At 41.7% G+C, this 16257-nt stretch overlaps 1 protein-coding gene across 1 annotated transcript in view; it reads right to left on the bottom strand.

Annotated features, from left to right (window-relative positions):
• Nucleotides 1-1698: 1698 nt before the first annotated feature.
• Nucleotides 1699-16257, bottom strand: part of nphs1 (NPHS1 adhesion molecule, nephrin) — a 57068-nt gene continuing 42509 nt past the window's right edge. Inside the window, exons 10-25 of the mRNA XM_075466491.1 lie at nt 15308-15449; nt 13595-13719; nt 13335-13503; nt 12998-13127; nt 12494-12666; nt 11678-11818; nt 10980-11120; nt 9650-9771; nt 8855-9014; nt 8576-8732; nt 8186-8337; nt 5931-6042; nt 5666-5847; nt 5507-5555; nt 4018-4150; nt 1699-1857 (exon numbers count right to left, since the gene is read on the bottom strand). Of these exons, the coding sequence (XP_075322606.1) occupies nt 1699-1857; nt 4018-4150; nt 5507-5555; nt 5666-5847; nt 5931-6042; nt 8186-8337; nt 8576-8732; nt 8855-9014; nt 9650-9771; nt 10980-11120; nt 11678-11818; nt 12494-12666; nt 12998-13127; nt 13335-13503; nt 13595-13719; nt 15308-15449 (2247 nt within the window). The remainder of the gene's footprint in view (nt 1858-4017; nt 4151-5506; nt 5556-5665; nt 5848-5930; nt 6043-8185; nt 8338-8575; nt 8733-8854; nt 9015-9649; nt 9772-10979; nt 11121-11677; nt 11819-12493; nt 12667-12997; nt 13128-13334; nt 13504-13594; nt 13720-15307; nt 15450-16257) is intronic.

Here is a 16257-nt window from a genome sequence, read left to right as displayed (position 1 = left end):
TCCACGTGCTGTTGGCAAGTGTGAAATTTTTTTTTTTTTATTATGCATTGTGTGTCAACAAAATGCTAAAGAAGAAAGATATGACCTTTGGAACAAACATACGCTCACACCAACAGGTTTGCAAATTCAGCTCACAAAGCTACCAGCTCGATGTTGACATTTTTCTCCTCACTTTTTCTTAGGACCTCATTTTTACTATCAAATACATATTTTAATCATCGAGGGCTGTGTAGTCCAGGCCTACAGTGAACTCCTTTTTTTTTTTTTTTTTATAGCTGGCTCACCCTCTTCCGGTTTCAGTCTCTCTCTGACTGCCCACACTCAGCGAGACAAATTCCCTGCGTGGTTTCTCCCTCTCACTGATGTTGTGAGCTGAACTTCAATCCAAGAGAAAACAGGATTAGAGCCTGTCCGTAGATATGGCTTTTTCTCCTGAAGGCATAACTGTGCTAAATACCACTCAATATGATCCCATTATGGGGATTCCCACAGACCAGCTGTGAGATCTGACATTCTTTGTAGTTGACAGGGGGAGAGGCAGGGCCCTGTCATCAGGTTTTCATCTGGGTACATGGGGAAAAAATGTTGATGTCAGATGGGTCAAAAGGATGATGTCTGCTTGGGTGGCATCGGGAGCCTGTGTTGCTTCTGCTCCAGTGCCAGCCACACACATGTCAGTCCATTTTTGTCAGCAGCCAACTGATAGGCGGAGGAGGGCGTAGTGTGTGGGTAGTGACTATGACTTGGCTCGAAGCAAGAGGAAGGAGGTGAACAGGGGGCAAGAAAGGAGGATAGAGATCTCAGAAAGAGCAAAAAATAAGCTTAAGAATATGATATAAACTTATGTATTGACATTCCTGACTGCATGAGTTCATTCAACCTTTCAAATCATTCTGCCATTCTTCCCGGCTTGTCTTCAGCCTCAATTTGTCAATTTGAGCAGCACATTAGGTCATTTCAGTCTTTTGAGGAAAGCGCTAAATGCTCGCAATATACACAATGATAAGTAAAAACACTTGAAAATCAAAGTGTGAAAAATAAAATACTGCATTATGTGGTACTTTGCACTTAACACAGGTCATTGTCGGTCACCTGTGAGGTCCACTTAAAGAAGAATCAAATACATAACACAGCAGCGAATATCCTGCCGCACAAAGCTGTTCTTAAGGACCAGTACTGAGTGCTCGCTTTAGACCAACTCTCCCTGCAGCTCAAACGGTAGATCATAATCCTTCTGTAGTTGTTGAACATCCAAGAATTGCTTCACACGTTCGACACCCTGTTGAGAGACAGATTGCATTCTCTTTATATTTTGTGCATTTTGAAGGTACCGTATCTATGTATTTTGTAACTGAACTGTGAAATGTGCTCATGTAAATAACTTATCAGGCGTCCCTGTTTTTCTCTTTTACTTTTTTTTTTCTATGACAGACCTGAGGGTAGGTCAGTGACCTCCAGCCATTCCTTTGTTGAGTCAATCTGTGATCTGACGAAAATGGTGGGAAAGGGAGGGAGGACGCCACCGTGTCCTGATACTCTCCCCCTTCTCTTACGTCTTCATACACATGGCTTTCAGAGTTCACAGGAAGGTGAATGACGTCTTGAACAGCACATGGAAGACATGTTTAAAGCATAAATATGGATTATCACATTTTTTTGTGAAAGAACATTTGAAAAAAAGACCCTGTAATAAGCAGTCTAAGCCTTTACTGGCACATATTTGGGATATTGTGTGTTTACTACTGCCTTGTTTGCACGGAGGTATGTTTGCATCTCACCAAGGCCACGTCTTTCCTCAGGGTGTGGGGTGAGATAAGGCTTGTAGTCACCCCTGGGATAATAATAACGGGAGTTTTCCTGAAATTAGTGAAACACAGACGATAGCATCAGAATAGCTTTTACCCTATATAGCTCCCTTTAAATGGCAATTCCACATGTTCCAACATGTCACCAGTGCAGAGAGGACTGCTGAGAATACTTGGGGACTTGTCTCATCCAAATGATTTTTTCCAACACCCTTTAGCAGTGCGAAACCGTACTGCAGATGAGGCAGGTTTGCTTTTATTTGCCTAAATTTATATCTTGGATTACTTTTTGTTTGAACCAAACATTGGTGTTTAACCTCTTTAAACTGAAATGAAGACAAGAAATTTACTTATTGACAGTAATGTATCAAACATATTCAAAGTAACAGGGACATTATTTAAAGAATGGAATGTTGCTGTTTTCAGCACCTGAGTTGCAGTGAGATATTGGTGAACAACTCAGAAAACTGACAAATTAAACCAAAGATACAACCCTTTTCTCATAACGCTGTATTTTATTTCTATTTCTCGGAAAATACAAGCTCATCTTGAAATGGACGGCAGCAACAAACCTCAAAAAAGATGGAGCAAGACCATGTTTATCATTGTCTAGCATCCCCTCTTCTTTTAACGATAGTTGTCTTTTAACAACTTCTCTGTCTCTGTGGGTTTCCCTGGCCTGGTGTTATGGTGTTTTTTGAACCCTCCGTAACTAGGCAACTTTTTATAAATTGTCATCAAAGGAACTGTACTAATTTGGATCTTAATGAATTTGATTTAATTGGATCACGATTAGAGTTAATTGGACTGTATCTTTAAAGTGCCTTGAGATAACTTTTGCTGCGATTTGGCACTTTATGATTACAATTCAATTCAATCCAATCTTCTTCTGCCCAGAGAAGATGGTAGCATTTCGGGATAACGTTCACATATGGTTTTGTCTTTGCACAATAGAACTTTAGCCTCCATTTGGGCGACACACTGATCCCTGTTGTCACAGAAAACGATTTCTGCAAGTGTTCCTAAGCCCATGCACTTGTTTCCATTACATATTCATGCCTGTTTTAAAGCAGTGCTGCCTGATGGCCTGGACATCATGGGCATCCAGTACTTAATTTTAGTTATGTCCCTTGTGCACAGAGATATCTCGACATTTTTTTAAATATTTTGAAGATATTACATACTCTTGATGAAATATTCAAAGTCACAATTTTTCATTGAACAACATTATTCTTAAATTACTCTTACTCTTACATACTTGCAGACTGTCAATCTCTGCCCAGCCTCTGAGAGACTCTTCCTCCCTAAGGTGCTCTTGCTAATGCTCAGTAATGTAATCGACCTGTTGTCATTTAACCAACTTAGTTACGGTGTTTTCCTCCAGCTGTTTCTACTTATTTTTCCAGTATTTTTTTGTCCCATCTCACCTTTATGAGAAGAATTTCTGCCATCAAACTCAGGATGCGTGTATGGTTGTTTGTCTCGTTTGTCTCTGTGTGGCCCTGTGATGGACTGGCGGCCTGTCCAGGGTGTACCCTGCCTCTCGCCCATTGACTGCTGGGATAGGCTCCAGCCCCCCCGCGACCCGACCGACGGATTCAGCGGTATAGATAATGGATGGATGGATGGAAACTCAGGATTTGCTAATATTTTTCATTAAAAAAAAAATCTCACTCTCAAAATTTGATATGGTTCTATTGTTAATATTAGTAGAATATTGTTTTTTAAAAATATTCAATATCTTAAAGAATGCAAAAGTCCTTGCCTTCTCTTTTTGTTCATATTTTCTACATGTGTGTTCCAACCTTTTTAGAATTGGGGATGTCACTTAAGTGGATTGATTCTCTTCTGACAGCACAGCGATATCTATTTCTTTTACCTCACTAAACAGTTTTCTTCAAGGTTCCCGTCCTTGTTGGCCTTTTTAGACTACAAAATGATCATTTTGCTTAGATCGATGTGTATTTTGAATGCTAATTGTGAAATATTGATCTATGTTCCATCTCTAGGCACAGCCAGAGGTTTCATTAGTTTATCTATCCATTTCCCTTGTTATGGCTGAATTCTCCACTTCCTCCTCTGCCAGATCCCCTCACCCTCACCCTCTGCCTAACCTCTTTCTTCCTCTCGTCTGTTTACTCAGCCTTCTTGGTATCTCTGCATATTTTCAATTGCACCCCCCCCCCCCCTTTCTCTTCCCTCCTTTCCTTACCGCTGTATAGCTCTCATAGATGTTGCTGTCTGTTTCAGATCCAGAGTCGATGAGGAGGGTGCGCTGAGCTGCAGTGTTGATCTCTTCTCTGCTCTCATACTTATTGGAGTTTCTCACAGTTGATTGACTTGACCTGCATGGAGAAATGAGACTTTGTCAGCTTCATGATTGTACTTATAACAATTAGTCTTGACTGTTAATCAAGGGAAATGCAAAGCACTCATTACTCATAGAAACTTGTTTCCTGCATACATTACGCTCTTGTAGCATCATGTAGTTATTGCATTGTGGGCTTTTTGCAGAATTTCTGTGCAAGGCTGATTACTCTAAAGTAAGAAAATATTGATAGAACCTTGTTGTTTGCTCGCCTGTCCATTTCTATCACTGAATAAGCCGCTGAATGAGATCTCAGACTTACTAGTGTGAATTCATGCTGTGAATCTTTATTGCTTTAATAGAACTGCAGAGCCTTGACTTACCCATCCTCTTCATTCTTCTGTCCATCCACCACACTAACCCCTCCTGCCCCTGCTGGTGGTACAGAAACAGAAGAAACGAGGCTTTGTGTTGGAGAAATTCAAACCGGAATTAAGGAGTATCATATCATAAGCATTTAAATTTATCAAAGAACCAAAGAGGCAAGAGAGTCTGAGAGAATGAAACACTAGTGAGCATAGAAGACATTTTATGCAAGAAAATTGAATTAGTTGCTAAAGTAAAAATGAAAGATTGAGAGGGGGACCTTGATGGTTAGGCTGACGAAAAAATGAAAAGAGACAAAAGGAGAGACAGAGGAAGGACACGAAGCTAGCAAATGAGATAAGAGATATGGATGGAACATGGAAGTGACAGCTTTGAGGGATGAATGTGGACGGAGGTAGAGGCCTAGAGGATGAGGAAAACGAGAGGTGACAGAATAGAAAGCAGGACATGGAGAAATGAGGTGCTGAGCTGACAATTACATCATGGTTCAGAGTAAGCTCTTTAGAGTTTTGTTCGGAAAGGAGGATACAAAGACAAGAAGTGATGGGAAGAACATTTTCACATCTATAGATGAAAAGATGATCAGGCTTACTTGTCTGGTCTGGTCTCTTTCTCCACTTCAGTCTAAACAGGAGGCCCAGTGAATTCGACAGTAGCAGGACTCCAAATACCATGGCGAGCAATACAATCAAATAGGTTGGCAGTCCAGTTTCACCTAGTTTGCAACACGTCAGAAACATCATCTTATTGTAGAACAACTAAAGTAAAAAATAAAGAAATTAGGAAATGTGTGAAAACTAAAAGACACAGACCTAGCTAGTCTTAAATCATCTTAAATGATTAAAAGGTAGTAGAAGAGAATAATTTTTTCATGGTGCAATGACAATTGCTACTGTTACCACAGGCTGAAGGTGTGCATTAACACAATGTGGCCATAGAAAGCTGGATGCTGTGCAGACTACAATTTCCAGCTGCCCTCATTTCCAGAGAATTGTGGTAAAAAAACTTACTCCGTGGGTCCTCATCTGTTGGGACCCCTTCTGACCCTGGCCTCTCTATAGAGAAAGACATGACAAAAATACACTCATGTGTTATGTATGTGGACACTCAGATGTGTGTACTGTTCAGTCCTCTCAGTGTCGAGCTGGGGTTACTCCAAACTGACCCTTGGTGGTGATGGTCAGTATTGCATTGTTGTCAGCATAGCCACTCTCTCCTATTGCATTGAGGGCATTGACAGAGAAATTGTAGGTGGTGACAGGCTGCAGACCAGTGACAGTGAAGGTTGTTACATCGAGAGGGAGGACGTCCACGTACTGGAAGCTGATTGACTGGTCCCAACGGTATCTGTCAACCGAAAGGCTCTTTCGAGTGATATTCCTTTATTATGAAAATGTGTCATTCTAAAACCTCTTTACTTTGCTCTTTACCTTATACGGAACCTCTGAGGCAAACCCCCATTAAAGCCAGGGATCCACTCTAGAGTGACAGAGTCATGGGAAATGCTGACTTGCCCGAACGATGAGGGTGGATCTGGGTGGTCTGTGGGTGAGAGAAAGACAGGTTGATAATGCAAATGTGGTTTTTGTTTTAGAGCTGATCGCCTTCACTCATCAGGGTGGGATTTAAATGGCTTTCGCTGCTAAGAAATGAAGATGGGTGTCATTAGATAACTGCAATTGCTATTATATTTGTGTAGTGAAATATCACATGTGGCCATGCAGCCTCCTTTGGCTTCCCTCTTTGCCATGAAGCTGCCATGAACGGACAAAATGATAATCCTAAATGTGAGAGTCACGCTGATGTTTTTTAAATTAAGGGAATAGGGGGAAAAAGAAGGTATATGTGTCAGGAGAAGTGGTAATAGCAGGTTAGCTAAAAATTATTTGTGAATGGACTGTTTTCTATTTTCTGTTTCAGGCACAGCTGTCATTGGGCGAGAGGCGGGGTACACCCTGAACAAGTCACCAGTCCATCACAGGGCCGCATAGAGACAAACAAACAGCCACGCTAGCACTCACAGGGACAACTATTTCATCTGACATGCATGTTTTTGGGCAGTGGGAGGGAGCTGACACGGAAAGAACATGCAAAAACCACACAGAAAGGCTCCAGTTGGGATTCAAACCGGGAACCATCTTGCTGTGAGGTGGGCGTGCTAACCACCACAGCACCGTGCAGCCCCATGGTATCACCATTAAAATGTAATCAAAAGAGGATCTCCAGATCTAAGGTCTAACATGATGCACCACATCAGTGGGGTAAATTGGATTATTTACCACTTAGAGCATAGAAAAATAGGAGGGTGGTGGTTTTGGGAGCTAAGGGAAATGTAGTCAAGGAGATTTAGTTGAGAAGCAGCATAAGAAGGAGATGCTCTGCTCGTGTATGGCCCTAGGCTGCAGCCCAGTTTCCAAAGTAAATAATTCCCACCAGCAGCTCAACTCATAAGATTCCCGGGCGAAGAGGTCAGTCTTATTTGGATCTCGTCTCCCTCAAATCCATAAAGCACCATGCTAAGGGGTGAAAAAAATCTAAAACCTTCCTCTTTCTCTCAGGCTCTAAAATGATAAGGAAGCATATATAAATGTATTATCACTGCCTTAGATTAATTATGAATATTCACAGCTTTAAAAATGACAAGTGGAACAACAGGGCCAATATTGGATTGTATGCTATGGTTTTAATTGTAAACATTAAATGTGTCCAGCAATGACTGCCGGCTAGTGCTGACAGTTGGACTTGGCTGATTACAATTGGACCGCACAGATACAGCGGTAGCTTGGAGGTGGAAAAGTCTAAGCATGCCAGGAGAGTTAAGCATATCAGTGCTGTACTATCTCCGGATGAAATAAACTGGTGCTTTAGGCTAAATGATAAGGTAGAGATAGAGCAATGGAATGAGTTCACATAAAGGGCTGCCCCTCGGGAGAAACAGCTCTCTGCACTTAACAGAATTTTGGATGTTCGATTGTTCTCCCAAATATTGCAATGATGCTGAAAAAGCCTGATAGAATTTGAACAAGGCAGCCTCTGTTAATTTGAAATGCTGCCAAATTAGAACCAAAGGAAAAATTAGTGCTCCACTGCCAAGTATGTGATAAGAATAATCTTTACAAGTTGTGTGCCATAAAACTGACTTTAATCAGTTCCCTTTCATTCAAAGCAGTCATCCAGGAGTTTTTACCACTAGGGGGCAAAGATACACTAATGTAAACTTCACATTGGGCAGACACAGGCACCAAAATGAGTGAAAAAACAAGTAACATTTTATCCTTGGTGCAGTCCAAATCTCTAGCTATTTGTCTGGTTCTACTTCCTACCAGTCTTTCATCAATCTCTCTTGTGTGTTCATGAGAACTGTGAGACTCAACCACACAGTACTCGTGGTGATCGGATAACCACGGCAATGTTTAAATCTACACTGACGGATCAAATCTTTGTCAAATCATGAAATCATCCTACATCTGAAGGAAAATTTAGAAAATTAAAATGCCAGTAGATGATCTAAAAAATCTAATCCACAGAAAAATAGGTGGTTTTTCTTGGCTCATGAAAAGTTGATATTTTAGTGATACTGAGTTTTTGTAGGACACCAACAAAGGATTCCATGGAGACAACCACAGTTACCTAGAGATGCACACACAGATACACAAAAACATGGAAATGTATGCAGACACAGTACTTGTGCTGACGAGCTGGATGTCTAGCTTGTCTTCCCCAAGTGAGTTGCGAGCTGTGCAACTGAAGACAGCATAGTCCAGAACTGCGCTCACGTTTCCTACTCGCAGTGTGCTGGTGTGGTAGGAGCCTTCCCTCACCGTCTTCTCCTCATACCTGCAGCATGAGCATACACACACATGCAAGAGGGAAAAGACAAACACTGAGCAGGCAGAATGCAGGCATTATGGAAGTATAAAATGCATTCAAGCTTGGTGAAATAACAAGACATAGCAAAATAGTATATTATGTTTGGGTCGAACCTAATCTAATTGTGAGGATTCATCAACAAGTAATGCTTTCAGCAGTGCCAAAATCAATAGTGAACACAAAGAAAAAATAACTTCTCTCTGACCTGGGGTTTGCCAAATCCATGAGTGCACCATTTTTTTCCCAAATGAAGTTGACACGAGGGATGCCCTCTGCCTGACACACTAATTCAGCTGTAGTAGTGCCATCCCCTCTACTTGCTACCTTTGTCCACTGAGGTCCTTTCTGAAGCTCTGGTTTGACTACACGAGACACAACAAGAATGAATGTGCAGCAGGTGTGTATCTATACAACAAGAGCATTTACTTTCTAATGACACGTAAAAGTTTTGTGAATGTTCCGAAAATAAACTTTTCAAACTCACACTGCACCACCAGCCTCACATCTACACTGGCAGGAAGTGCTACGTCATTATTGGCTGTGCACTGGTAAAGACCAGCATGCGCCCGAGTCACATCATGGATGGTCAGAAGGCTTGATTCGTCTTCCTGGATCTCCTCTCCCATCTCCACCTCCTCCTCTCCCTATGGAAGACAGAGTGAGGAGAAATAAGCAGGAGACAGCCGCTATCCCTCAATACCCGCTCCCCTCCTCCTGGGGGAAGGCTTTCTGCCTGTCTTGCTGTGTGAAAGCAAGACAGGCAGCAAGACAGTAAAGGCTTGGAGTCTGCACGGGAAGGGCATTCAATGGAACAAGCTGTTAGGACAGAGAAGAATAATGCCAAAGGCTGGAGTGCTACAGGAAAAGAGAAAAGGAGGGGCCATGCAGGTAGAAATCCAAACACACTTTACTGCCAGGGGGTGGGGGAGACCGCAGAAAGCATCAGTAGATACAGAAACCATGCCACATTGACGAATGTGCCCTTTAGTCACGCAGCAGTAATGAAAGCTATTTTTCTGGATTTGGACTGAGTGTGAAGCAGGAAGAGGTGGGGTAGAAGGATAGTTAGAGCCAGTGAAATATAGTGCATCTGTGCATTTACAAAGGCCATTGATAAACGGCAAGAACAGAGAAAATAACGCTAAAGGAGCTGGACAAAGGAAATATAATTTAGCCATTGACTGTTGTTGTTGTTGTTGTGTGTGTGTGTGTGTGTGTGTGTGTGTGTGTGTGTGTGTGTGTGTGTGTGTGTGTGTGCGTGTGTGTTTATTGCTCTTACCAGCCATTTCCAAGAAAACATGCCAGATATAATGGGGTTGGCATCTGCCACACATATCAGGTCTGCTATTCCTCCCAGGTTAACGAACACAGGGTCTTTCTCTGCTTTGACACTCGGAGCATCTGAGAGTAAGAAAAGGGGACAAGGCTAGGGCAGTGCTAATGTCAGCTTGAAACAAGTCATCCATTAAAAATTTGATGTTGCATTGCTATAATTACTCTTTCACTTGTTTTCCTTTGACAGTGTTCATAACCCCATTGTAATGGGCCTATCTGCTTGGGATACAATACTATTAACTTCTCTATATGTTGGAGCCAAAGACGCTTATGCATCTAAATTGAAAATTGGTTATTTGACCCATGAAGCCCTCTCATGAGAACAAATCCCAATTTTAATTATAGCAGAGTGACCAATTTGCCCACCTTTGTTTCCTCTTTTTATCCATCTATCCATCAATTTATCTCTCTCCCCAGTCAGCATGGCCCCCCCCTTTTTTTTGTTCGCCTTTACCTCGCAAGCCTTTTGTACTTCCCCTGGGTACCATGTACATGCAACAGTAAGGCCATTAGTGCCTACTTGTCTGAACCTATGTTAACTTTTGGAGAACAGTGGCAAGACACAGACCTTTGGGTTTGCAGGATCCACTCATGTTGGTCTCCAAACCAAGAATGACATTGTTAAGTGAGCTACACTGCCACACATAAAAGCTACTACAATCCTCCATACATAATGAATATCTACAACTGTCAAGCCCAGTCAGTTCAGAATGGCAGAATCCATTAGGCGTGTACCATGGGCTTTGGTGAATAAGGCAGACCTACATTTTCAGCACTCGCATTATTAAATCATCACTATCGAGGCAGAGGGCCTGTAGCTTAAGGATGGCCCTGAGGCAGCAGGGGAAGTGGACGGCCTTGCATGGAGGTCTAATGATGGTTTGGTGGGGAGAAGCTGAGAGTCGGCGCTGTTGTCTGACACTTTGCAGCTTTAGAAAAGTTAAAGATCATGTTGTTGGCAGCCAAGAGATAGAAATTAACTGCACAAACTGGACAATATGAGCAGGGAAGAGGACTATTCAGAAGAGAAATGATGTGGGTGACTTTTGACCTAGATGTCACATAGTTATAGCTTCAAATATTAAAAAAAATACATTACAGGCAATTATTTTAATACAAATACGGTTTCTGTTTTGGCTGTCCTAAATGTCGCCCAGATTTCTCTTTTTCTCTACTTTCAATTTTTCCAATCGTAAGTTCTCCCATTGATTCATATAAACTCAAATTTAGCCGTCAACAGTAGTGCTCAAGAATATGTGTGTGCAGGGTCTTACACAGAACATCCAGCCTGATAGAAATTTGGTTGACACCTTCATCATTTTCACACTTCACAGTGTAAATTCCAGCATGTCTCCTGGTCACATTCTTGATCACCAGAGAGTGCTCATCTGACCAGCGGTAGTGCAGATTCTCCCCTTTACAAAAACACACACAGACGCACACACACACATGCAAACCAATAGTAAATTAAGTATTCATTACATGCTCATCAGCTGCATGTCCTCTGGCCACTGGTCTCCAAGTGACATCTAATCCTGCATTATTGATTGGCCTGGCTTGATTCCCACATCAAGCCAACAATGGTCTGTGTGAGAGACACCCTCTATGCCACAGCACCCACAATGTAATAAGTGTGCTTCCTTGTTCAAAATACAGTAATTTTATGTTGCTGGCTGAGTAGAATGTAGGAAGCAGAGTTGACAGAAAAACGGTGTGGGTGCAGTGGAGCCCCGATGACACCGACCTGGAGGAGAAGCCAGGCTTAGAGCCGTTCTGTTGTATTCAGGGAGACAGCAATCCTCATTTAGACTGCATACATTAGAGCTGTAATGAGAATCACATTTGGCAGGGTCCCATGCTAGCTAACCTGCCATGTTTTATTCAGACCCTGTATGGCAGCACTGAGTGCTTACTTGCTGGCTCAGCTCAACTAGGACTTGGTGTATAGAGCCATCACACAGCCCTGGATCACCTTTGACCAGCATCTCCCTGCGGTGCAGCCATATGCAGGAGACCACCTCTGGGTTAGCTGAGACCAGCAGTGGTATAGTTGCCATGTCATCCTCCACCACTTGGACCTCTGTTGGTTGGTCAGGGCTGAATTCTGGTGGGTCTGTTACAGAGGCAGCACAGATATATAGCTATGGTAAGATGGATTTGCATTAGAAGTGCATGAGCAGAGGCACAGATACAAAATCCGGGCCACAGGTATGGTGAGAACCAAAACATGTTGAGCATGAAAGCACTGAGAGACACTAATGAGAGTCAAATCAGTGGCAAGTCGACATCCCACCAATAATTCTAGATCTAACCAGCTTCACACACTCAGACGATGGGGGAGTGAGGCAGCGCAGGAGGGAGAGGGACAGGCATTAAAACGTCGACTGACAGTACTGTTGTCCAACTGTAAATCCACACAAACACACGGTGACATTCCTTCATGCTCATACACAGCACCAAGCTTTGAAGCAGAGGCTGGCTGCTGCCTGTGAAATGGCATCAAAGACAAACATGGCCATGCAGCAAAGCAAATGCACAATTAGGACACACTGCAGTAGAGCTCAACAGACCCACACATCACAACAAAGGTTTCCTGTAAACAAAAAGTAAACACACATATAGACACACACATACACAGAGCAGTTTCCACTGAACCCATTAGTGATCAAATTTATGCATCATTTAAAAATGATGCAAACCACATCTCTTGATCACACTCAAATAAGATAGAAGGAGACAAGCTGCTCAAGAAAGACAGAAGTAAACAAACCATTCATCCCCTACTTACAAAGCACATTGAGCTGGTAGAAAGTCTTGGCCCCCTCTGCCAACACAGAGCTGTAAGCATGGCAAATGACCTTCTGGTTGTGGTGCTGTGAAGTTAGATTCAGGGACAGAGTGTTGTTTACCGAAACACCCCCAAACACATCCTTTCTGGCGGCCTCCTCGATTCCCTGGAACCTAAGAAACAAATTTCATCCAGAAAATTATGATTATCCAATTATTAAAGGATTTACAATTGAACTAATCAAACATGCATAGGGGCACATTTGATCTCTCGTTCGGTGTCATTTTGTAAATTAGCGATATCATTTTCAGGAAAACTCTACATTGTCTCCTGTGTTCCCTTCATGTGGTGGCAATGACTAAAATAAAAACACAACGTGGTTTTTGATTACACAAGAAAACAGAAAACGCACTCAACTTTCTGAAAAGTCGATGTGTTTATATTATTGCCGTTGTGTTTTGCATGTCTGGGCCACCACACCGTGAGTTCACAACCATTCCAAACCTTTCCAAGCCCAGATTCCAGGAGGTGTTGGACTTTGGGTTGCTGCTTCCAGACAGGCACTGAAGCGTTACCACCTGACCGCGCCGAAGCACCTCCTGTTTGGTTGTGATCTTCATAGTCACTGCCATAACTGTACAGCCACGGAGCAAACAAGGAAATCAAAATCAATGAATATATCAAGATGAAGAATATAAAATGCTGCAGTTAAACATCAGCATTGCTAGGTTTATATCAAATTCATTAATCTGATATTAAGATTATTACATATCTCTAAAATGACTGTGACTGGAATAAAGGTCAAGTGGTGTTTATGTGTTAGAGCCGCAGTATAACTCACAATAAACCAAGAGCTTAGTGCTTGCAGAGATGGTCTTCTTTGCCTCATTCGTGGCATCACAGCGGTAAGTAGCCATGTTGTCACTTGCAGTCAGGACCAGAATGAGTTCTCGAGTTACACCCATACCAGAAGAGGTCTGCCTCTGTGCAGAAGTCACTGGCTTTCCATTCTGAAACAAGAATAAAAGATACAGTGTGTGAGTGCTTCTCGTACAACACAGCGCACACACAGAGGGCAATGCATATCCAGCCCACTCTCACCTTGAACCAGGTCAGGGTTGCAGTGGGATTCCCACCGGTGGAGTGACAGACGAGAGAGGCCGTGGTCCCTGAATGGAGGGGGACGTCTTCAGGTGGAGCATCTATCCATACTTTGTGAGGAGGATCTGTTGTAAAAGAGTGAACAGAGTGAAGATGGGTAACAATTTGAATTCATATTAGTTTCCGGACATGATTAGCAAACAAGGGATTTCATTTTTTGAGATGGACTTATAATATTATAAGAAATATTTTTTAAAACCGTTTTTTGAAGTTGAAATTATCTTTTTTTTGTTCCAAGTCTAAACTTGACTAAAATAATTAACTTGCTGTTTATGAATTGGGGCATATTCAAATATGATAAACTTTGCTCTGAATGAACACGTTCTGAAAAGGTTTCTTCTTTCTGTTCCGCTGAAGTACTGAAATACTCAGAATGTGCCCCACTCAAATACTTCCCCAAAGCCTGCTCAGTCATGCATGCCAGAATGACCTGTAGTTGTATCTTGAACTTGTTCATTCGTTTAGAATCTATCTGGTCGGGACAGATACAAAAATACACAGATAAAGCTAAAACAGCTTTCAATTGCAAGAGTTACAGTGTTTATAGCAGATGCCAATACTAATTTGAATCTTAACCACCAACAATAGCCAATAACCTCAACCAAGCGAAGTTACTGGCTAAACCAAATAAGGAAGTGATAAAGTCTTGTCGTAATGTGTTGCATTTACATGTAACCGTGGCAACCAGCAGAATAGTATCTGTGAGGCAGACGGTCGAGTTGTAAAAAAATGTATTTTAGCTCTTAAAGTGATCCTTTTCCAACTCTGACCAACTAAAGTTATGACATAAACCCAACAAGAAAGTGACAGAAGAGTTTTTTTAATCTTGTTGCTGTGTTATTGACTGTATGCAACACAGAAGGGAAAAACTCATTGGCTGAGGTTGGTCTTAAGCATATCTCACGCACTCATGAATAACTGCATGCGCAGCACATTGTTGTGCCACCCCACTCCCCTCTCGGGAAATTGTGCCTTCTTAAGAGGAACGCTTGAGATTGATCTCAGCTCTGATGTGCAAACGCTCATGTCAATCGTTTTTTCCTCATGCTGCTTACAGGGGTGGTATTTTACAGGATGCCATAATGGGTCATATTCAAGGGTTTGACCAAATTACCTAAATGGTTGTTTCCATTAGTATACATGTTGTAAACACTCCAAAGATGTGTGAAAACCTACTAGTCCACCAAAAAACACATGTTGCTCTGTGATCTCATCTGTTTAAAAGTTCATTTTTTTCAGTTGGTCCATTCATGACTAAAACTTCAAGTAAAAGAACTGTGTGTGTAAAGTCATATTTGAGATTATTAGCACCTCCTGAAATAAATGGCTTGTGAATTGAATGCAAGCACACTCTCTGAAATGATCTCATGTCTAAGATCAACTAAAATCTGAGAGCATTTTAAGAAATGTTTTATGGTTTGAATTTAGACCAGTCAGCATCTTGGAATAAATACATTTGATATAAATGCATCAAATTTTAATAAGATAATCTCTGGAGAAATCATTTAAAACTACAGTTGCCCTCATAAACCATTACCAATGTGTACTTCAACATAAAAATGTGAAAATAGATTTTTTTTTTTTTGGTGTGGAATTATTACACAGCACGTGTGTTCTAAAGAACAAAAGGAATATGGAGTTGGGGTCACTTACAAAAGACACTGATTTTAGCAGCCTGGATCTTTGAGAAGTGTGTGCCCTTGTTAAAAGCCTCACAGGTGAGCCTCAGTCCGTTCTCCTCCCGAGAGAACTGATGGGTCATATTGGATGCTGTTGTCATCCCACCATATTCTCCCTGCAGACACACAGCACACATGACAGTTCAGTTGGGGGACAAACAGAGCTGGTCTGGCAAGTCTGTGAAAAACAACCCACGATGGTTTGTCTTGGCGAATACAGATGGCAAATTAGCTGCCATGATAACTAATGTTGTGCACGGTCTGTGATAAATAAGCATATTCATCTGACTCTCCTGCTTTGCACCTAGTTATAAATTGAACACAGTGTTATTTTGCACCTGTCTGATAGTGGTCATGCCGATGCAGCACATTTGGTTATTAAAGCCATTATTGTGGTGATTACGGTAAAAGCCACAGACAGAAAGACTAACTAAGGCTCTGAATAGGCGCGTCAGTCTTCATTAACCTCACACTGTTTCAGATGCATTAAAGCTCACATACAGCCAACTGAGTGCCTTGTGTAAGATCAAATGAAAATTCTGCTGCCAGATGAATAAAGAGCTTGTTTAATATTACTCATCTTCTGTGTCAGCTTTTATTCACTTTGATCTTATTAACATACACAAAAGAAGAGAAGAGCTGCAGAATACTCTTTTTGGAATCGGCTGACTCATTTGCGAAGCTACAGCGGGCCCATTCAGGGACTGCTTATGGTCATACGGTTTGCTTTCATCTACAAAGGTTCATATGAGGTCAAATTTCATACTGGTTATTTTTAAAAAATTCATTGGGAGACATTTCATCAGCTTTTTGTTGGTTCTCTAATGGGAAGCTTGACTGAGGGAATTTTTTTTTTTGTACTTTAACATTCATACCTTTTGCCTAATGTTTACAAAAAAGAAAACATACCCTTTTTCAGTTTTC

The sequence above is a fragment of the Odontesthes bonariensis genome, chromosome 5, assembly GCF_027942865.1.
Source record: "Odontesthes bonariensis isolate fOdoBon6 chromosome 5, fOdoBon6.hap1, whole genome shotgun sequence".
Classification (NCBI taxonomy): domain Eukaryota; kingdom Metazoa; phylum Chordata; class Actinopteri; order Atheriniformes; family Atherinopsidae; genus Odontesthes; species Odontesthes bonariensis.
Note: the sequence above shows the minus strand (reverse complement) of the source record. Positions and strands in the feature narration are given on the sequence as shown.